General features: G+C 34.9%; 2 protein-coding genes across 2 annotated transcripts; both read left to right on the top strand.

Moving 5' to 3' along the window:
* The first annotated feature begins 7,361 nt into the window (after positions 1-7,361).
* Positions 7,362-8,300, top strand: LOC140513213 (olfactory receptor 4F6-like). The gene has a single exon (XM_072622683.1). It carries the CDS (start codon positions 7,362-7,364, stop codon positions 8,298-8,300), a length of 939 nt encoding a protein of 312 aa, XP_072478784.1.
* A 13,434-nt stretch (positions 8,301-21,734) lies between these two features.
* On the top strand, positions 21,735-22,911 carry LOC140513392 (olfactory receptor 4K14-like). The gene has a single exon (XM_072623059.1). It carries the CDS (start codon positions 21,738-21,740, stop codon positions 22,674-22,676), a length of 939 nt encoding a protein of 312 aa, XP_072479160.1. The 5' UTR covers positions 21,735-21,737; the 3' UTR covers positions 22,677-22,911.
* Positions 22,912-23,699: the final 788 nt, after the last annotated feature.

Below are 23,699 nucleotides of genomic sequence, written 5' to 3'. Positions count from 1 at the left end.
ATTGTATACATACTTCTATTTATCAGTTCTTCTGGCTGCAGATAGAATTTTCCTTCATAAGTCCTTTGTAGTTAATTTTTTTCTGAACAACTTAAAATGACTTATCCACTCAAAGTTATCCTTAAAACAATATTTTTATTATCATTATTGTATATAGCATTCTCTTAATTCTGCTCATTTTTTCTCCATTACTTCACAAAATCTGTTGAATTCATTCTGTCTTATACTACAGTAGCATTTCATCATAATCAAATACTAATACTTGTTTGACTGTTTCCCAATTGATGGGCATCTCTGCAGTTTCCAGTTCTTTGCCACAACAAAGAAAGCTGATATAAACATTCTAGAACATGTAGGTTCTTTTCTTTCTTCCCTAATTATCTCTGGAAGCAGACTTAGTAGTGGTATAGTTGGATCAAAGGGTATAAGCAATTTAATAATTCCTCCAGGTGACTGTGTGAAATGGTTGGCTCATTTCACAGTTCCACAGTGAATTAGCATCCCAATTTTCCATATCCCTTCCAACATTTGTTGTTTTCCCCTTCAGTCATTTTTGCCAATGTGATGGGTATAAAATGATATATCAAGGTTGTTTTAATTTGCATTTCTCTAATAAATAATGATTTAGAGCATTATAAATCTGGGAACATAGTCAGAGAGGCATTTTTGCCTCTTTTAACTTAGCAGCTGTGTGGAATGTGGATTGGGGGGCATATTGGAGGCAGAGAAGAAAATTAGGAAACTATTTCAACAGTACTACTAAATAGCAATTAAGACCTGCATCAACTGAGAAGTTGTATGAGTGGAAAGATGATCAATGCAAGAGATTTTGTGGAGGGAGAATAATAAGATCTGGTCATTGATTGAACATAGAGGTTGAGGGAGAGGGAATATTAAGTCTTCCTCCTTTGGTAACTTGAAGGGTTGTGGTATCATCAACACAAATGGGAAATCATGCAGGAAGAATCGATTTGGGGAAATATGAGTTCTGTTTCGTTCATGCTGAATTTGAGTGGCCTATGAGAGACACAAGAAGTAACGTCTAACTAACAACTTCTAAATACAGCATTAGTGTTTTTGGAAGAGGGGGTCACTTATTTATAAGATGATATCAAAGAACATTGATGTCTTGGAGTTAGAACTACTGGACTTTTAACCATACTTCATCATATATTCGCCTTATTTGGAATCACTTTTTCTTATGTCTTTTTTTTAAAAGCTAACTTTATTTTGCTGTCTTGTTTTTTACAAAAAGAATGGTTGATACTATTGATAAAATTGTGGAGTTTAGCAGAACCATGGTTCCATACACTCACTAGGATCTTAATAAATATCTGTGGAGTGAAGAGATTACAGTGAAAGATGGATAAGTTAGTTCCTTCTTTCTGTTGATGGCAAAAGCATCTTTTCAGACATCTAGGCTTGCAGTTTTGTAGACATCTTCAATATTTCCCTCTAATTCCACTCTAATATACTCTCAATTTCCGTATCTTGTTAATCCTGCTTTCACAAAATCTTTCACTCCTGGCACCTTCTCTCCATTCACAATATCCTCAACTTTCATTAGAATATAAACTCCTTAGGAATAGAGATTATTTCAGTGATTGTATTTGTGTACAGTTCCTAGAAAACAGTAAGCATTTCATTTCCTTTCCTAAACTCTTATTGATGGCTAGAAAAAAAATATAACATTCACATGGCACTTTAGTGTTTCCAAAGCATACAAAATACATTATCTCATTTGATCCACCAGATTATGGACCATTAAAAATCCCCAAATCACATTTCCCCTAACCACCACAACCTCATTTAGCTGTTTTTCCACAATCCATCTCCAATAAAAATAACAGAATGAGCTATGATAGACCCTGAAGTAAATGAGCAAAAATGTTGATCAGTATTAAGGAAAAATAGCTAAGGGACTTGTTGAGCTAGAAAGGAAAAGTTGGGTTTATTGTCTAGGAGGTCGGTTTTCATAGGGTTATAGAATTAGTTAGAAAATTCAGGGTTTGGGACCCATTGACATAAATCTTGCATTTACTAAACTCTCCAGGAGCCATGTAAAAATGAAAAGAAGTGACTAAGCTTCATAAGCGAAGAAATATTTTTAAATTGAATTAATATTCTTTATATATATATATGTGTGTGTGTGTGTGTGTGTGTGTGTGTGTGTGTGTGTGTATGCATAGAAATTTACCTTCTCTCCATCCTACCCCAACTCTCCCTGCCCTTCAAATGAGAATGAAAGACAAGCAAGTAAGTTGTTGCAAACACGGAGAGTCAAACAAAGCAATTCTCACGTTGGCCATGTCTCATTCTTCATTATGAGTCTTTCACTTTTCTTTTTTATCAAGAAGTAGGTAGAATTTTGAATCACTAATCCTCTGGAATAATTGATAGTAATTATGCTGATTAGAGTTTATAATTCTTTCAGAGTTGCATGTCTCTACCATCTGTTACTATTGTATAAATTTTTCACCTTTTTCCATTCAATTTCTTCTTTATTGTTCATATAAGACTTTACAGTTTTCTTTGAAACAATTCCTTTTATAATTTCCTACAGCATAGTATCATTCCATCTCGTTTACATATCATACTTTATTCAGCCATTGCCAAATGTATATCACTTTACCATTACTTGACCTCAGAAAGAACTATAAATATTTTATACACCCTTATTTAGAGTTTGTTTTGCTTAGATCTAATTCTTTCTTCTAATCTCCTTGTCTCTTCTTCCCTCCTTCCATTTCCCTCTTATTACCTTTTTGAATAAAGTATCTTTCTCTAACCAGCTATGTACATTTTTGTATTCCTTTCTAACTGACCAGTTTAGATGAGTGAATTTCCAGTATCAATCATTCCCCTCCATGGGCACTCCCTCTTCCTTTTTGTATAGTTTTCTTGTTGTGCACTCAGATTATTTGAGATAACTTTTTCTAAACTTCCTTTTCATTCTCTCCAACAGGGTGTTCCTCCTCTTATCTGTTCCTATTCCTCTCTTAAGGACATTGAGAAATCCGAATTACTCTCAGAGCTTTTCTAATTAGAGTCCCTCTATGATGCTTAAAGATGAAAGAATTCACAGGGACTCATACCATAAACTGCATGTAAGCAGTTTATCATTGTTTATTTATGTTTTCTTTAATTTTGTTTCTCTTAGCATCTATATTTAAACTGCACAAATTCTACAAAGCTCTTGCTTTTTTATCAGGAATGTTTAGAAATTTCTGTTTCTTTAAAGTCCATTTTTGGGTAGAATAATACTTAATTTTTCTCCATAAGTCATTTTTGACTATTGGTTGATTGTTGTCCTTTGTCTTCGAGGAGCACCAAAGTGACCATGATAGAGTGAAATTTCAGTCTGTCTGACTGTGGCTGATTAGATCAATATGAGCTCAGAAGGCTCTACCACAGGTTGGGCACAGATAGTCCGTGTGAATATTTGGGGTGGATATCCAAAATTTGGGCATCCTGCGTTTACCTTGTGCTGTCTCAATTCTGCTTTGCTCAAAGAGCACAGCACCCCTTTCTGATCTGGGCACACCATGGTGAGTGGTCCTGTGCCAGTGTCTCTTATGTTGCACAATCAAATCCAAAGTTCTTGAGAGCAACCTTGAGAGTGTCCTGGTATCACTTCTTCTGGCCACCAGGTCATTGCCTGCCCCATACTAATTCTCCATAAAATAGTCTTTTTGGCAAGTGTACATTTTGCATTCGAACAACCTGGCAAGCCCATGGAAATTGCACTCTCTGAAGCATAGTTTGGTTACTTGGCAGTTCAACTGGAGCAAGGACTTCAGTGTCTGGTACCTTATCCTGCCAGGTGATCCTCAGAATCTTCCTAAGACAGTTCAAATGAAAGCGATTCAGTTTCCTGGAATGGCACTGGTAGACTGGCCATGTTTCACAAGCATATAGCAATGAGGTCAGCACAGTGGCTCTGTAGACCTTCAGTTGGTAGTCAGTCTAATACCTCTTCTCTCCCAAACTTTTCTTCAGAGCCTGCCAAACACTGAGCTAGCTCTGGTAATGCGTGTATTAACCTCATTGTCAATGTGTACATCCCTGGAAAGTATGCTACCAAGGTAAGTGAACTTATCCACAGCATTCAAAACTTCTCTATTTGTTGTAACTGATGCTTCCACGTATGAATGGTGTGGTAGTGGCTGATGGAGCACCTGTGTTTTCTTGCTGTTAATTATTAGGCCAAAATTAGCACAGGTAGCAGATAATTGGTCCATACTTTGTTGCATCTCAGCTTCAGAGGCTGCACTGAGTGTCCAATCATCTGCAAGCAGAAAATCATGCACCAACACTCCCTCCACTTTGGTCTTGGCTTGTACCCTTTACAAACTGAAGAACTTGTCATCAGTACAGTAGTTGACCTTGATACCATGTTCATCGTTGTTGAAAGCATTTGTCAACATGGCTCAAAACATCATGCTAAAAAGCATGGGAGCAAGCACACAGCTCTGTTTTACTCCATTGGTGACTGGGAAGGCACGAGAGCATTATCCATTATCCAGAACCCAGGCAAACATGTCATCATGAAATTGACATACAATAGTAACGAACTTCTGCAGGCAACCAAATTTTGACATAATTTTCCATAAGCCCTCATGACTAACAGTGTCAAAGGCCTTGGTCAAATCTACAGACGTTGTGTACAGACCTTTGTTCTGCACCTGGCATTTCTCCTGGAGTTCTTGGGCAGCAAACACCATATCAACTGTTCCTTGGCCCTTTCTGAAGCCACACTGGTTCTCAGGCATATGACCATCTTCCAGGTGAAGGATCAGTCTATTAATGAGGATTCTAGCAAGACTTTTGCTAGCAAAGACTAAGAGAGAGCCCCCCTGGAATTGTCGCAGGACAATCTATTCTCTTTACTCTCATTTTCCTCAGTAAATCATTCTTGACTGTAAGCTTACATATGTTGCCTTCTGGGATATTGTATTCTAAACTCTCTATTCCTATGCGATGGCTACTAAATAGTGTGTGATCCTCACTGTGGCTCCTTGGTACTTGAATTATATTTTTTTCTGGAAACTTGAAGTAATTTTCCTTTGACCTGGAACCTCTAGATTATGGCTGTAATTTTCATGGGCATTTGAGGTTTCCATCCGGAAATGACCAGTGGATTCTTTTTATTTCCACTCTTGCCTCTGGATTAAGAGAACTGGACAATTTTCTTTGAAGATTTATTGAAATATGATGTTTAGGCTCTTTCTTTAGTTTTATACTCAGTTTTCCAATGATTCAAGTTTTTTTCTCAGTCTTTTTATGTCAGTTCTTATTACTATGTTATATCTTATATTTTCTTTTAATTTTTTCAGTCTTTTGATTTTAATATTTGGTTTTTTTTTTCATAGAATTATTGTCTTCTATTTGGTCCACTATAGTTATCAAGGTGTTTGTTATTTGGACAAGGTTTATAATTCTTTTTTCTTTGGCTTTCTCATTTTATCTGTGCAAATACTTATAACTCAAAAATCATTACTTCTTTACTTCCAGGAATTAGTTCAAGTTGTATCTAAGCTCTCTGTCTATCCGTTTCTGTCTTTCTCTGACTCTCTCTCTTTCTCTGTATTGATAATGTTTAACATAAAATTTTGGAATAATCTCTTTGTTCTCTCTGAAGTAAACTCAGAGAGTGCCTCTTCCTATGTCAGCAAAAGCCAGCCAAGGCCGACTCTACACTCCTTAAGGAGAAGTTTAACCTAAGACACTATATCTTGAATAATGAGGCTTTCCTTTGTATCTTATTATCTATAGACATATACTATGTTATGGCATATTAATGGTAAAGAAAATATAGACATCTTAGGTCGTAATTTCTATTGAACTTTGTTTAGCCTTTTCCTATGTCACTTATCTGTTTAGGGCAGGAAGCCTGCCACTCACTAGTGGTGGGATTTCCTTCCTTGTCACCGAGACGTATGTTTACCCAGCTGGAATCGCAAGGCCTGACCAACATTACTTTGTTAATTGTCTTGTCTTACTAAATTTATGATTTTTTCAACTAGGAGAGTTCCTTTCTCACAGCAAAATGTATATAAGCCAGAAGATTTCTGCACTGGGTAGCCAGAACATTTCTGACTCCATAATGCATTATGTTACCGTTTTTTTAAATAGGGAATTGATCAATTAATTAATTAAATCATAAAATGTATGCATTTAGCCTGTTGCCTTTTCTCTAACTAAGTTTTAAGGTCAACAGCATGGAAGTTTGAGGCTTTGCTTATAGATATTTTGGAATCATTTTTTTCTGCATATATGTCTTAATTACATCTATCCCCAAAATAGCTTTTTTATGGTGCTTCTTTTTGTTTTGCTTCTTCTTCAACCCTTCTTCCTCAGACTTGATATGAGGGCTGAACTCTGTGAACTTTTAGACACAACATCTGGGTTGGTCTGATTGTTATTTTCTAGGGAGTACTGATGATTGTTTCAGGATCTCAGGAGTAGCTCAACTTGGGAACCTGCAAGCTTCTGGCATTCGAAATGTGGTCTGAACCACAGTAAAGTCTGATTGATGTCCCCTCGTTTGAGTTCTGCAAGTTCCTGACCTAGGCTTGGGTCTGACAGTAGCCTACTCCTAGATTCAGGCCCCATCAGCCATCTGGAAAAATTCATTGCTTCAGACTGACAGAATTGTAGCCTCTTCCTTGTTCTGGTGTTCTTGTCTTAGTTATTACTCTGAAGCCTGGGTCAGTTGTTGAAAATGAGACTGTGTTGTGATTCTGGAATTTGAACCATACTGTTGTTACTTGTTTTGGAGCTCATTTCTCTCTCAGTAATTACATCACCAGGAGCTCCTTATTAAGAAACTAACTCCACTCCCAGTTGCAAGTTTCCTCTTAATTTTCCCCCAGACCTGGGACCTTGAATCAAGTAGTGGGCTACAAAGCTACCAGTTGGCATCTGTTACCTTTGTATTGTCCTGAAATGAGTCTGGGGGTGGGGCTCACAGTATGGCTTAGGCATCTCTTTTATCTCAGGTGTAAAGGCTCTCTCTGCTTTGATGTGTTCTCAGCTCAGCACTCCTGGCTAACATATCCATTGTTCACATGCCTCTGTCTCTCTCTGAAAACAATAGCAAAAAAACAAAAAAAGCTTCACTGTAACTTTTTCTTGGATTTGTCACATCAGGATTTAATTAGTGCCTTTTCTAGGTCTGTTTGGATGAGTTTGGAGGGAAAGTTCACTGTATTTTTTTCCTATTGCTCCAGAAGGTTCGGCCTTCTCAACTACACATACTATAAGGAATATGAGAATTTTAATGTGAAACACTTTTGTAATTCAATTGTCCTGATTTCTTCCTCATTTTCTTCCTTCCAGGTACCATCATAGTCAGTCTGATGAATGAATTGAATTACTCAATGGTGTCAGAGTTTGTGTTCTTAGGAATCTTTAGCTCTTGGACCATGCAGCATCTCCTTCTGGTTTTCTCCTCCATTTTCTACATTGCCATTGTTTTGGGAAACCTCCTCATTGTGCTCACAGTGATTTGTGACCCTCAGCTACAGTCTCCTATGTATTTTCTTTTGGCTAATCTCTCCTTTATTGACATGTGTCTTTCTACTGTTGCAGTTCCAAAGATGATTTGTGACCTTTTCTATGAGCACAAAACCATATCATTCCAAGGATGCATTACCCAGATATTCTTTATTCACTTCATGGGAGCAACTGAGATGGTGTTACTCATTTCCATGGCATTTGACAGGTATATTGCCATATGTAAGCCTCTCCACTATCTGACTATTATGAACCCAAGAATATGCATTTTCTTCCAGATGTCTGCTTGGGTCATTGGTCTCCTACACTCACTGACACAGTTGGCTTTTGTGGTAAATCTACCTTTTTGTGGCCCTAACAGCGTTGACAGTTTTTATTGTGACCTTCCTCGGTTTATCAAATTGGCTTGTATAGACACTTATAAGTTGGAGTTCATTGTCACTGCTAACAGTGGGTTCATCTCCATTGGCACTGTATTTCTCTTATTCATCTCCTACATTTACATTTTGGTCACTGTTCACAAACACTCTTCTAGTGGATTGTCCAAGGCTCTCTCTACTCTGTCAGCTCACATCAGCGTGGTGGTCCTCTTGTTTGGCCCATGCATCTTTGTCTATGTGTGGCCATTCCCTACAATGCCAGTGGATAAGTTTCTTGCTATTCTTGATTTCATTATTACTCCTGTCTTAAATCCATCCATCTATGCATTCAGGAACAAAGACATGAAGGTGGCAGTCAAGAGACTGAGTAGTCAGTTGGTAAATTTTAGGAAAATTTCCTAAATTGATTAATTATTATATCAATATATAATTAATATATGAAGAATATATATTATAATTAATATATGGAGAATATGCTTCAATTTCATCCTGGTCACTATATAACATGTGGATATCAACATTAGTACATTAATGATGGATCCATGTTGATAACATGCTTTTTCCCAACGTTCCTCAACCTGATTCCAAGATTCCCTCAGTGTGCCAAAACATGTCACTGACACTTTTACATTGGCTCAAATAAATATCTTGTGAATTTTCTATTTTTAATTAAAAATTGTGGCAGAACTTTTTAATGTTTATTAGTATTTTTTGGTTCTTTAATATACAGGTGTCCAAAACATCTTAATAAGCAATCTTAAAGCAAAACTCATAACTGCATTAAGAGTTTGGGAATAACTTACAAAAATCTTTGTGGGAAAATATATTCTAATAAAGAGAGATATTAATTTTTGTTTGACTTGTAGATTGTTCTGCATGTTCAGGGACTATTTAGCTTTATTTGCAGATGACACAGAGGCTCTCATTCTATCTTTTGGAGTAGGATTATTTTGTCAACTCTTTCGTGTTTCTCTCTTGAAAGGACTATAAAAAAGAGAATGAATATTTTTCTTCAATACATTTAATTATTATGTAAGGGAGGTACTTCATTATACCCTATTAAGGGATGGTATCCTTGAATGTTCCCGGCTGTTCATCGTTAGCTTATCTTTAAAGTTCCTTACATCTCTATAATTGTGCAATTTCACAAGAAATCAATTCTTTCTCTAAACTGGTTAACTTTTCCCAATGAATTTATCTTTGGAAGACTTATACCTCAAACTTCATGGCAGAAGACTAGAGTGAAACACAAAAATAAAGAATTACCCCCATTTTGGACCTATTTCCATGAGATTTAATCTATACTAAGGAAAAATAAACTGTCCTTCCCACCACCCACTCACCTTATTTTATTCTGTGAATTTCAATACAAACTGTCACCTTCCAAAAATGGAACTTTTGTGAAATGTTAGAAATTTCCTTGGTTTCCTTTCAATCCATCATAAAGCAGTAATGATCACTTGCCTTATACATGGAGTCTGATCAAGGATATGGTACCAACATTATAAATGACCCAATTCTGGATTAACCATTTACATTGAAGGGAAGTCCATTACTTCAAAAGACAAGACCATCTATTACTTGACATCTCTAAAAGCTGGAAAACATGTAAACCATTTTTATTGCTTTCTATGCATTAAATTTAATAAATACATGAATATGTTCTAATAAGTGGAAAAAAGATTTCCAAAAAAACCAAAATAAATAAATGAGGGTGTGGTAACAAATCAGGTAGTGAGGTTTCTATCACTGAAACTTTCAAATTATAATTTTGAAGACTGAAAGTAGTGTTATATCTTACATCCAGCTTTATGTACAGTGCAACCTATCTATGTTCAACTAAAATATGCCCCTGTTCCACGTAACATGTAATTGTTTATTACATTTCTGCATTTTGGAGCAACTTCCCCATGGAAGTCTTTAGACAACTCTCATTTCTTCTTCCCTCATGTCTTTTCTCCTGCCTAGACACTTCTAGTTTTTTCACTTGTCTTCGTTTGAAATGATTTGCAAACTCCTGACCTAATAATGCTTCCCATTCATATAGTGATTTAAGGCCAGAAAAAATGTTTTGCATATGTTATCTCATTTAATGCTCAGAAAAGTCCAATGATTTGGCTTATTATTTTTCTGTGTTTTAGATGTGGTAACTGATGTTCCTAGAAATTAGTGACTTGTTCAAGATCATACCTGAGTGTCTGCAACAGTATTTAAACTCAAATCCTCCTATTTCTAAGGCTAATTCTTTAGCCTCCATATCATACTAGCTTACCATATTACCTATTCATCTTTCAGTGAAAGTGCTACAGTTTATCAATGTCCTCCTTAAAACATCATGTCAAGAATATACACAATATTTGAGGTATAGTAGATTAGTAGAAATTCAGTATGATTTAGTGTACTTTTTCTCTTGCCAGTTACTGTTAATTCACCCAATAGCTCATTAAATTTTTGATAGCTTTGTCAAAGAGTTGATGTGTTGAGTTGTAGTTAATTGAAATTTGGAAAATATCTCCACATCTGTCACTATTAAGACCGTCAACCTCTTTCTATTCATTTCATAAAAAACCCCACAAATTCTTAAGTACAGGAATTCCTGTTTGTACATTTGTCTTTAGTAAATTTTACATTGTAAACTTTGTAGTTTTCTGTTTTATTTTATTAAATTCTTATAATTCCTGATTCTCTAGTACAAGAGAAATTCCTCCCAATGCATATATCATCCACTTAGTGAGTAAACATACTTCTTTATTTTTACAGAAATCATTGATAAAATTGTTAAGACAGTATCAGAGACTGTCAAACACTGTAATTCAGTTAATTCAACGTCTACTTAAACTGGCACATATTTCATTTTTCTCTTTACAAGGACCTTATATGAGATTCCACACCTCCCCTCCCCCAAGACTGTGCCCACCTTTCCAATTTTGCTGATCTTGGTGACTTGTTAGATTTGAAAAGGTGGAAATTTTAGTTTCTGTACATGATTTGTTGATGACATTTAATTTCCTAGCACAATAGCAGAGAATTTGGAGTCAGAAGACCCAGAATCAACTTTTGCATCTGCTTCTTATTACCTCTGTGACCTGTAATGTGAGAGGGTTAGATTAGATGACTTCTCAGATAACTTCTCCCTTTATATTCATAATCTCTTTATTTTTGTTTCAAGTATATTTTTCTTTGTATATATTGCAGTCTTTCTGTAGAACTTAAGCTTCCTTGCAATGGGAACTCTACCTTTTAGATCTATGTCCTCACATTAAATAAATTTCTGTTTAATTTGAAGTGTCAATCTGCTTGGTCTATCTACTCAATAGAATTTCATGAATCAAAAGTATGTAGTTAGCAGACAGATATGGTTATGACAAGGTGTTAATTAGTGTCAACTGAGTTTGGTAAAGGTCTGACTGTAGTTACAGACAAAATCACACACATAGGCTATCAGAACTTTGATGATATATATACCAAGGAGGAATGTCTCAGAAAAATTTTTTGATAATTTTTACTTTATTACTCTTTTTTTATGAGTGCATAAGTACTAGAGAGGCAGTGTAGTATAGTGGATAGAGTGCAGAACTTAGAATCAGAAAGACCTCAGTTTCATCCCTTGTAAAATGTGAATAGTGTCTACTTATATAGTTTTTGAAAAGCTCAAATGAAATAATACAAATGTCTTGAAAATCTCAGTGGAAGTAAGTTTATATACCTTAAATCGCCCACTTAGATCATCAGGGACGAAGGGATCCCACCTTAATGGGGTTCTGGTCAAATATTAAGGCTGCTCACACCTCTGTTCTACAATATTGGCTTATGATGAATGTGATGAATAAGAGGGAACATGGAAAAATCTTTATGAACTGTTGTACAGTGAAGCACAAAAAAGAAAGCTATCTATACCCAGCAGTTACAATAATACAAATGAAAAGAGCACCAAAAAAACCCCAACAAAAATCGAAGGTAAATATGCCAAAATTATAAGAAGAGAAATGAGAGGACATGACAAATGCACCCCTTCATGGAGGTCAGAGGTCCCTAGGTGTTACACAGTGTACATGTTTTTGGGCTTGTTCAATGTATTAATCAGTTGTGTTGATTTTTTTTTCCTTTCAAATGAACTGCTATATATGGCATGGCTCTCTGGGAGAGGGAGGTGAAGATATACATAAGATAATCATGATCATGTAAGAGAAATCAGTAAAAAGTTACTTTTTTAAAAAAAAAGTTGTAAATACTGTACTTACACATAGCAATTTTATCCTTAAATTCCTTATAATTGAGCATGTACCACTGTTCTCTCAATTGTTCTCTAGAATAGTTACAATATTCTTCACTTTTTAATGGGAGTGCTCCTGAAGTATATGTCTTAGCTCCTTCACATTTTTATTCTAAATTCTATAACTTTGCAAGTCATTTATTCACAAAACTAAAACTGTCATCTTTACGGACATGGGTTCTGAACATTTGCCTCCAGTACTCTTCTGAACTCCATATATGCATCTCCTTAGCAGTACATCTCTACTTTTATATCCCATTAACATTTCAGAAGTCCACATTTCCAACACGACGTTCATTGTCTTTCCTCAAAAACTTACTGTTATCTTCTGAATTTGTTTCTTTTATGCTGTTATAATTTACTGTATCTCTAAGGTTTTTTGTTTTTCCTTTTTTTCCTGTTGGTTTATTTGCTTCTATTCATGGCTTTGTAGTTTTCTTTGGTAATTTAAGTCTTCTTACCCCCTCCCTCCCACCTTATTTTCCTTTTTCCTTTTCCTTTTTGAATTCCTGCCTTCTGATTGTGGTTTCCTTCAGAAGTGGATCTCAAAGAATCTCAGTCTCATTCCATGCTGGGAAATTCATGGTTCAATCAGCCTTTCCTGCTCCAAATGTTTTTGGGTGGTCAGAATTGTTCCTAGATATATTCTTGCTGTTTCTCTCAGGCTAAATAGATTTCGCCACAGCACCTGCTACCTCCTCCTCCTCCTCAGCCCTCTGCTTCCTATCCTGTGTCCTTTATTCCTTTGTTCATTGATCCTGACCTTTTAGAGTTTTCTGCGCTCATGCTCTAGGGTTGTTTATCCCCAAACTGACGATGGTGCTGAAAGACCAACTCTGTTGACTCATTTCTGTCTCTGCTGCTGCTACATGATTTGTCTGAGAACTAGAAGTTTAGAGATTTCAGGGTTGGTGGAACAATATTATGGCTCCTGACAAGATTTCACTCTTGATGGGCTAATACTGGCTGAATATTTGTCAGCTATTATAAATTTCTGTTGCCTGGGCACAAGGTCTCCATGTCAGTGTTAAAAGGGAAGGGGAAAGGGATATGAGTAGATTTTTAAAAATATTATTTTCATTTAGTTAAATATTCCCCAATTACATGGAAAGATTTTTAACAATCCTTAAAAAATTGAGTTCCAAAATTCTTTCTTTCTGTCCCAGTCTGTCCCCCTCCTTGAGAAGAGAAGCACTTCGATTTTGATTATACATATATCAATAGCATATCCATGTTAGAAAATATTCCCCTCTAAAAAATCCTAAGAAAAAATAAAGTTAAAAAAAGTATCAATATACATAGTTCACCAAATCTTTCTCTGGAGGTGGGTAGCATTTTGATCATGTATTCTTTTGAATAGTTTTCATCATTGTCTTGATCAGGGTAGCAAATTCGTTAATGGTTCATCATCCTTCTTACTGAATACAATGTTCTCCTAGTTCTGTTCACTCCACTTTGCGTTAGTTCATGCAAGTCTTCCTAGATTTCTCTGTGACTGTCCTGCTCATCATTTCTTATAACATAAAATTATTCCATCGGAATAATATACTACAATTTGTTCAGTCATTCCCCAATTGATGGGCATAACCTCGATTTCCAGTTCTTAGCAGCCACAAAAAAGAAGCATAAATATTTTGGTATAAAATGATCCTTTTCTGTTTTCTTTGGTCTCTTTGGAATACAAGCCTAGTATTGGTATTGCAGGGTAAAAAGAAATACAGAATTTTATAGATCTTGGGGTATAATTCCAGATTGTTGTCCAGAATGGCTGGACTAGTTCATAACTCTACCAAGAGTACACATTATCCCAATTTTGCCACATCTCCTCTGGCATTTGTCATTTTCCTTTTTTGTCATGTTAGCCAAACTGATAGATATGAAGTGGTATTTCAAAGTTGATTTAATTTGCATCTCTCTTATCAGTAGAGCTTTAGAGCATTTTTTTTCATGTGACTAGTAGCTTTGATTTCTTCTGGAAATTGTTTATTCATATCCTTTGACTAATTGTCAATGGGGGAATGACTCTTTTCTTTACAAATTTGGTTCAGTTCTATATATTTTTGAGAAATTAAGCCTTTATCAGAAAAACCTGCTGCAAATCCACCCTCCTCCCACCCATTTCTTGTTTCCTGTCTTATTGTGTGGGCATTAATTTTGTGTGTACAGTTTCTTTTTAATTTGATGTAATGAAAATGATTCATTGTACATCCAATAATGCTCTCTATCTCTTGTTTGTTCATAATTTTTTCCCTTATCCATAGATTTAACATGTGCATTTTTTTCATGCCCCCTAATTTACTTACAATATCTAAATAATTTTGATCTTATCTTAGTATACGATATGAGGTATTGGTGTACGCTTCTTTCTGCCAAGCTCCTTTCAAGTTTTCCCAGCTATTTTTGTCAAACAGTGAGCTCTTATGCCAAAAGCCTGGAACTTTGTCCTTATAAAGTTGTAGATCACAATAGTCATTTGCTACTGTGTTTCGTGTAGGCAATTTATTCCACTGATCCATCACTCTCTTAGCCAATACTAGATTATTTTGATGATTACTACTTTGTAACATAACCTGAAATTTGGACCTGGTAAGCCATCTTCCTTAACATATTTTTGTTCTTTGATTTCCTTGATAATCTTGACCTTTTGTTCTTTCACATAAATTTTCTTGCTATTTTTTTCTAGCTCTATAAAAAGATTCCTTGGTAATTTGATTGTTATTGCATGAAATTAGTAAATTAAGAGGAAGAATTGCTGTTTTTAATTTATTGACTCAGGTGGAACTTGAGCAATTAATATTGTGATTATGTTTATATAGGTTTTGTCTTGGCAGGTAGACTCCCAGGTATTTTATTTTGTGTGCAGTTATTTTAAATAGAATTTCTCTTTCTTTCTCTTCCTGCTGGATTTTGTTGGTAATATATAGAAATGCTGATGATTTGTGTTGGTTTATTTTATATCCTGCAGCTTTGTTGAAATTGTTAATTATTTTGACTATTTTTAGTTGATTCTCTAAGTATACCATCATATCTCATGAAAGGAGTGACAGCTTTGTTTCCTCATTGACTATTCTAATGCTTTAGTCCCTTTTTCTTGTCTTATTGATATAGCTAGCATTTTCTAGTACAATATTGAATTGTAATGGTGATAACTACCATCCTTACTTTCCTTCTGATCTTATTGGGAAGGTTTCAAGTTTATTTCTGTGACAGGTAATGTTTGCTCCTTGTTTCACTTAGATACTAATTATCATTTAAAGAGGGGTTCCATTGATTCTAAGCTTTCCAGTGTTTGTTAATATAAGTGGATGGTTTGTTTTGTCAAGGGTCTTTTTTTGCATCAGTTGGGAAAATCATATGATTTTAGTTATTTTTATTGGTATATTCTATTATACTGATAGTTTTCCAGATATTGAACCATACCCATATTCTTGACATAAATCTTACCAGATCATCTCTGTGATATATTGCTGTAATCTTCTTCCTAATACTATTCACTAAGGAAATTTATCTATAGTTTTCTTTCTCTGTTTTTGCTCTCCTTGATTTAGGTGCCAAATCCATATTTGTGTCCTGAAAGGAATCTGGTAGAAGTCCTTCCTTACCTATTTTTTCATATAGTTTATATAGTATTGAGATTACATGTAGTCACGATTGATGTGATAAATCATTATGGAGAAGGTCCCCATTTTTCTTATCACCACCACCAACTGTTGACCAACCCACCAACAGACAGGAAACAAGAGTCCTTGAAGTGGTAGCACCCTCAGACCACAGGTCTTGTTTCCAGCCCAGCCAATTGACTTCCTAACTGGATTGAATTTTTCGTGGTTTTAAATTTGGAGAAAGATCAATACCAGATGATGCTGTGAGTTTAGGAAGACTCAATGCACCAAGAGGTCCCATAGGAACATAGTATGTGCTTTCTCTTCATGAGTCTGCTCTGTATCTCCAGTGAATAAATATCACACAATGATAGTATATAAATCTTGATGTCCATTTAGCATACATATATTTACTCAATTCTATTTTCCAATCAAATAGTGAGAAAGAACCTGTAATCAGCTAAGAAGGTTTTAGTCATAATGGACCTATGTATATGGTAAACCATCTCCTTTATTTTCTGACCTTCTCACATAATATAAATATGTTAAGGATATTGTTATTTGATACTTTCTACATGTACATTGGGCTTGATTTCATAGTGAGTGGTTCTGCTATTTTTGGTATATTTCTTTTCCCATGTCATCCTCAGGAATTAAGCCCTCTCTATAGCTGTGGCTTATCATTTTTAAAATTATTGCCTGGATTCACTCTTTAAGAGCCTGTAGGTATCATGATATGGTTTTTGATTTGTACTAAATGTTAACTGCCTGTCGCTCTCAAGTGTTTGGCGATCGTTGTTGGAAGTGGAGGGACGGGTGACCAAAAGAATATAATTTCTGATGGAGGAAGAATGTAATCTGCCAGAAAAGCAGAGAAAAGAAGGAAAGGAAATTAAGGGAAAAGTATTGACCACTTACCAAGGTCCAAGAAAAGAATTAATCTCTGGAAAAATAAAGGGAAGAATTGGCCTTGAAATTGGAGCTCTTGAGCAAATATAGAGGTTTGGTTTTGTTCTCTCTTTCTTTGTTATGTCTACTTTGTTGTTTTATAAAGTGCTCATTAGTTTTGGAGGGTTGGGGAATTTTGCCTGGATTGATTAAATTGTATGTTTTATAGCCACACTCAGACACTAGTTAGTTGGAATTTGTCTCAGCTTTACTTTCATAAGGTATCCTTTGCAAGGTTGTACTTATGCCAAGTCAACCGGGCTTATGAGAGTCCATTGTTAAATTTTTGTTGTGATGATTTGCACCTCAAAAATCAATGATTGCTCCAAGTGTTCCTAGATTTATTGTTTTGTTAATTCTAAGAATTAAAAAAGTGATGAAGAAAAAGATAATAATGCAAATATAAAGGTATGTCATACACATATACATGTTATAGAAATGTACATATGTATGAATGTATGTGTCTATACATTTGGAAAATTAATTGCTAAATATTTACCACTACAGCTCTATTGCTCTTAAACAGCAATTTAATTCTATGCTATTTAATAGTTTTCTTTCCAAATTAATTAGTCACCCACCCCACAAGGCTTTTTGGAAACTTGGGAGTTGTTTTTTGTTTATTCTTTATAGTTATTTACATATCTAAATGCAAAATCTTACCTTTCTTCTTTCTTATAAATATTTTATTTTTATTTCTTCTGATTCCATTTTTCTTTAGGCAATGCTTTTAAAATTTTGTGTAATCAACTACATTTTGTCTCTAATATTTGTTCTTATTAATTATTGCATCTTATTGTTGTTATTAATATATCATATTAATTGAAAGGCATCTTCCTTCTACACCTAAGATAAGCACATTATTTTGTTTTTATCTATCATTTTTTCTGCAATTTAAGTTAATCTTAATGAAATCCGCAAAATATGGGTATAAATTTATTTGCTATTTTATTACAATGAAATTTCTCAGATATGTTTGTTATATGATGAATTTTTAAATTTTCTATAGGTTTATCACAGTATCACTGTGAGAGTAGGAAATTGTAGAAATAGATTAGTCTATAAAATATGACTGTGGGTGGTGGGAAAGAGGCCAACAGTTTCACTGAAGTCTCTAGCTGACTTAGCAGTTTTCATTTTGAATTAGAAACAAATGAACCCAATGACTGACAACAATAGAGAACATAAATACTTGGGGAAGGATTAGCTATTTGAAAAGAAGAGAGAGGGAAACTTGGAAAACCATTTAGCACCAATTAAGTTTTGGCCAATGTTATGTTTAATATGTTGCAATGAATCCCAAGCAGATAAGTGAGAGATGTATAAAACATTATTTAAAAAAAGAAAAAGTGTAGAGCTATCTTTTACAGTTTTGGTCAGATAGAAAATTTTTAAGTGATACAGGAGATTATAAAGGTTAATTTTGAACATTATTAGTACAAGATAATGAAGTGCTTTTGCAGAAATAAAATTCATGTTGCTAGAAGATGGAAAATAATCTGGAAAAAAAGCTTTGCATCAAATATCTTTGATAAAATTATTTCTAATATATGGGAAACTAGCTGAAATACATAAAACCAAAATTCATTTCCAAATAGACATTTAAAGCATTGGAATTTTAAGGTCTTAAAAGCTGTGAAATCTATAAATAAATAAAGGAAAAAAGTGCTCCAAATCACTAAGAGGAAGTGAAATACATAGTAAAATAATGTTGAAGTTTTTCCTAACATGCAGAAAATTGGAAAAGATGACAAAAATTGAGAGATTCTATTTTGGGGGAATCTTCAGGAACACAGACATACTGGTATATTGTTGGATGTACTATGAGTTGGTCCCAAGAGTCTGGAGAACAATTTGGAATTTTGAAAAAAGTAACTATAATGCCCTTAACCTTTGACCCCGAATTTCCACTTATAGGCACATATCTCCAAAAGGTTAAAAATAGAAAAAAAATTATATGTTTATATAAACTTTTACACAAGAGATATTTTGTCTTAGTAAAAAACTGAAAATAAAGTGGATGTGTGAATGGGAAATTACTAAACATGCTGCGGTTAATTATTAGGATGGAATACTACTGTACTTTAGAAAATGGTAAATATGAGGAATTCAGAGAAAAAGTAGAAAGACATGTTTACAGCTTTAGAGTAAAGTATTCAGAACCAGAAAAACAATATTCACAATGCCTGAAATAATATAAATGGAACAATCAACAAAGGAAATAGAATATTTCATTGTTACTGCATAAAAGAGATGAGAATATGTAATGCGAGAAGAATGTGGTATATATGTGATAAATATACCAATTAATTTTAGTAAACTGTTTAAAAATCTTTGTTCAAAGGGAAGCCTTTCTGAGTAGAGGAGAAGTAGGGACATATTTGTAAATGAATTCAATATACAAGCAAATAGTTTCAAAAAATACGTTTAAAAGATCTGTTTTGTTTTGAAAATGGAGTCAAATTGTTTTCTATTGTTTTTCTATTCTCTCACACTTTCGATAATCTTTCTTTTATGAATGTAAATGCTAACTTTTTGGTTTGTCTAATTGAGAACTATTTAATTCTTTTAACTTTTAAAGAAATTTCCCACCTTTTCTAGTTTTAGGTATACTTTTCAGGATACCATTATTACAAATCTTTTTTTTTTGAGAAGTGCTGACATGACATTTAACATCAGCCTTTTGGTTTTTATCTAGCTATGTCTTTTCATATTTAATGGGTTTCCAGTCAATAAAATAGCGATTGGTTTTGTTTCTCAATCTATCTGTGATTCTTTTTGGTCAATCATATTTATTCTTAGGAGTATTACACTCAGTGTGTCTTATATTTCCTTGTTATTGTTTTTGATATTGCCTTATTCAAGCTATTAAAAGTAGCTAAAGAGACAAGTTATATTTCTGCTTTTATATGATTAATTCTGATATTTACTTGAGATTTGAACCTTTTTTATTTTTGATAGGAGTTTGAAGAATTGCAGAAAGCAGGACAGAATATAATAAGGTAATTTGGATTTCAGGGCACCATGACAATGTGACTGAATTGACAGTGGCTGATCAAGTGTCTCCTTCTCAAGGTGATTAATTGTTTTTAGTTCCTTTTTTTTGGGGGGGGGGGACAATGGCATTAATAGAGATAGATGGTAATTCTATCCTGTGCTAGGGATTTGAGCAGATTTGGCTCCCTTGCGCCTTTCTACTCTGCTTTGTTAGAAGAACTTCAATTGTATTTGAAACTGAAACATTATTCCTCTAAAACTTAATACATATTAATTTGTTCATCAAAACTTCTTTTTCATGGATAATCCATATTTAACTTTAACTTATCCCTGTGGAGCTGTTACAAATTACAAATGAGCATGAAATGAATGTATAAAGGCAGTATGATCATATGGAAAGATAACTAGATTGGGAGGCCAGATATTCATGTTTTAAACCTGGCTTCCCTACTTATTCACTTTGTGTTCTTAAGGAAATCATCATGGATTTAGAGATTATAATTAATAATGTGAAATGACAATTAGATGATCTTTAAGATTCCTGGGTCTGCAGTCAGGAAAATTTATCTTCTTGAGTTCAAATCTGGCCTCAAACACTTTTTGGCTGTGTGACCCTGGGAAAGTCAATTAACTCTGCTTGCCTCAGTTTTCTTGTGAATAAAATCAGCTGGAGAAGGAATGGCAAACTATTCCATTACATTTGCCAAGAAAAACCAGAATGGGCCACAACTAAAAATGATTGAAAAACAACAAGCCTCCTTTCTATTTTAAAATTTAATAATTTCATTTCTACCTTTAAAAAAACCCCTTTCTCCTACATGTTATATATATGAACTGTTGTATAATAAACATACCTATGTTCTATTTTCTCTTAGTGGATACTATCTGTAAGGTCCAAACCATGGGCATTTTTTAAGCTGTGTAACAATAGAGAAGAGAGTGGGACCCATTTGTAGAGAAGGGCCCATATATGGCAATGGTTGTCCTGGTGCTTGTCTCCGATTGAGGCAGAATAGACCTTTATAGGCCTTTCCCCCTCAATATTGCTCTCCAAGGGAGATTTATATTCCTGTTAAGAGGGGAAGAAAGAAGTTATGATAGGAAAGGAGCCCACTTATCCAAACCATGGCAAAGCAGAAATCAGAGAAGTAGATTACATGCTGGACAATACGGAGGGGAGGAGCTTGCTTATTGGGAGCAAGAGAACTCAGCTCACCTAAGGCAGTGTCCTGGATATTACCCAAGGGAAAACTCCCTAGTTTCTAGAGTAGCAAGCAGGGAACAGGGATATTATGGAGACTATTTGGTCCCCTCGTGTCTTCCCAGAGTCTTTTCCTTCAGCAACCTGAAGTGGGTTTGAACTCTTCCATCTCTTGAAGCTGGAATCTAATTTGAGGCTCAGAGAAGACTGTCACTTGCCCTCAGCTACTGTGCATGCACACACACACACACACACACACACACACACACACACACACACTCAATTGTCAAAGTTGATACTATCACGATCCTCCAGATGGGTGGGGAACCTACAGTCTCAAGGCCATGTGTGACATTCTAGATCCTTGGGTGTGACTTCTTTGACTGAGTCCAAATTTTATAGAACAAATTCTTTTATTAAGGAGATTCAGTGAAAAGGTTGCACTGGAAGACCTAGAGGGCCACAGGTGGCCTTGAGGCTGCACATTTCCCACCTAGAGCCTTTCTCAACTTGTCGTCTTTCATACAATCTTTGACATAAAATTTAAACTTAATTTTTGATGGGGTCTTAGAATTATAAAATATTTAAGCTAGAAACACAATAGAGATCATAAAATTTAATAATCTCATTTTGTAGATAGTTTTCTTGGTCATAATGCTGACTATACCTTAGCAAGGTAGATATTCATGTATTTTAAATATACAGTATGTAGGAAAATACTTTTGTGGGGACCAAAGATTTAAAATTAAACTGTCTTTTCCATTCTAATAACCGCCTGTCCCATTCTCTCTAGGAGACTGGAATAAATGCTTGACAGAATGGATAGAGTGAATCAGTCTATGGTTTGTGAATTTGTGCTATTGGGACTTACTAATTCATGGGAGCTCCAGATCTGTCTCTTCCTATTATTTTCTGTGATTTATTTGGCTACTGTTTCAGGTAACATTCTTATTATGACCACAGTTATCACTGATTCCCATCTCCATTCCCCTATGTACTTCTTATTAGCCAATCTATCTTTTGTGGATTTGTGGCTTTCCTCAGCCACCATCCCCAAGACAATTATAAACTTTTTGAGGGATAGCAAGACCATCTCCTTTGGAACCTGTATGTGGCAAGTTGTCTTTGTACATTTTGCTGGGGGTGGTGAGATGGTGTTGCTTGTGACTATGGCCTATGACCGCTATGTAGCCATTTGCAAACCTCTCCACTATACAACCATCATGAGCCAACAAAAGTGCATTTGGCTTGTAGTTATCTCATGGGTTATTGGGTTTGTACACTCAGTGAGTCAATTGGCTATGATTGTGAATCTGCCTTTCTGTGGCCCTAGAGAGATTGATAGTTTTTTCTGCGACCTTCCACTGGTGATTGAACTTGCCTGCATGGATACTCATGCCCTAGGATTATTGGTGAATGCTGATAGTGGGTTCCTAGCTACAACCTGTTTCATCCTGCTTTTGATTTCTTACACCTATATCCTACTCACTGTTTGCCATCACTCCACAGATGGGGTATATAAAGCACTTTCCACTTGTACTGCTCACATCATGGTGGTGGTAATATTCTTTGTACCTTGTATCTTCATTTACCTTTGTCCACTCAACATTCCCTCAGTGGACAAATTTCTTGCTGTGTTTTATGCAGTGTTTACACCTCTATTAAATCCTGCCATCTATACCTTGAGAAACACAGAGATGAAAGCGGCCATGAAGAGACTAAGAAGTCAATATGTGAGTTCAAGGGAAAAATCTTAGGTACCTTTCTTATTCAGAAGCACCATCCATCAAGTAACTTGTTTGACTTGGAGTCATGGATGAATGCATTAATTAGACCCTTGTAGACACTCAGTTTGCAGCTGTAGCTTATGCATATTGTTGGATCTATGACCACTCTTCCTTGACCATTCAGTGGAAACATGTGAAGTCTTCCCATGAAATTTTAACATAATAGACTCAGAATATATTCTCTATGAAGACTCTTTGTCTCTCTTTGTCTCTCTGTCTCTCCCTTTCTCCTGCAAAGCTATCCTTAAGTAAATGTAGTGGAAAAACATAGTGGAAAGATCACTGGACCTGAAATTAAGAAAGTATTGTGTTTGGAATTTACCATCCCTGTGTCCATGGATAAGTTATTCAACTCTTTTAGGTCTCAATTTCCTAATCCATAGAATTACCTTATTTACCTTTTAGGTTTGTCATGAGACTCTAAGAAGGTTACATGTGTGAAGTACTTTAGAATATCATAAAACATTAGATAACTGTCAGTTATTTTTATTTACCTTGATCTCCTAGACAATATAAAAACATTTACTGAAAAGATAATTTTTCTGTGACTATCTTTGTCCTTATATGACATCATAAACTTCCTAAGAGTTTTAAAAGTAAACTTAAAATTTATCAAAAAGATGCTTGTTCTCTTCTTTTTACGGAGGCTAAGAATTGGAAATAAAAGGGATGCCCCTCAATTGGGGAATGGCTCAACAAACTTTGGCATTTGATGGTAATGGAATATTATTGTGCTATGAGAAATGAGAAGTACAATGATTTCAGAAAAACCTGGAAAAACTTACATGAAATGATGCATAGTGAAGTGAACAGAACAACGCAAATATTGTACGCAATAACAGCAACATTGTTGGATGAAGAACTGTGAATGACTTAGCTATTCTCAGTAATATAATGTTCCAAGACAATTCCGAAGGACTAATGAGGAAAACTATCTGCTTCTACAGAAATAAGTGATGGTAATTGGATACAGATTGAAGTATGCTATTATTC

Source organism: Notamacropus eugenii, chromosome 7 (assembly GCF_028372415.1).
Source record: "Notamacropus eugenii isolate mMacEug1 chromosome 7, mMacEug1.pri_v2, whole genome shotgun sequence".
In the NCBI taxonomy this organism is placed as follows: Eukaryota; Metazoa; Chordata; class Mammalia; order Diprotodontia; family Macropodidae; genus Notamacropus; species Notamacropus eugenii.
Note: the sequence above shows the minus strand (reverse complement) of the source record. Positions and strands in the feature narration are given on the sequence as shown.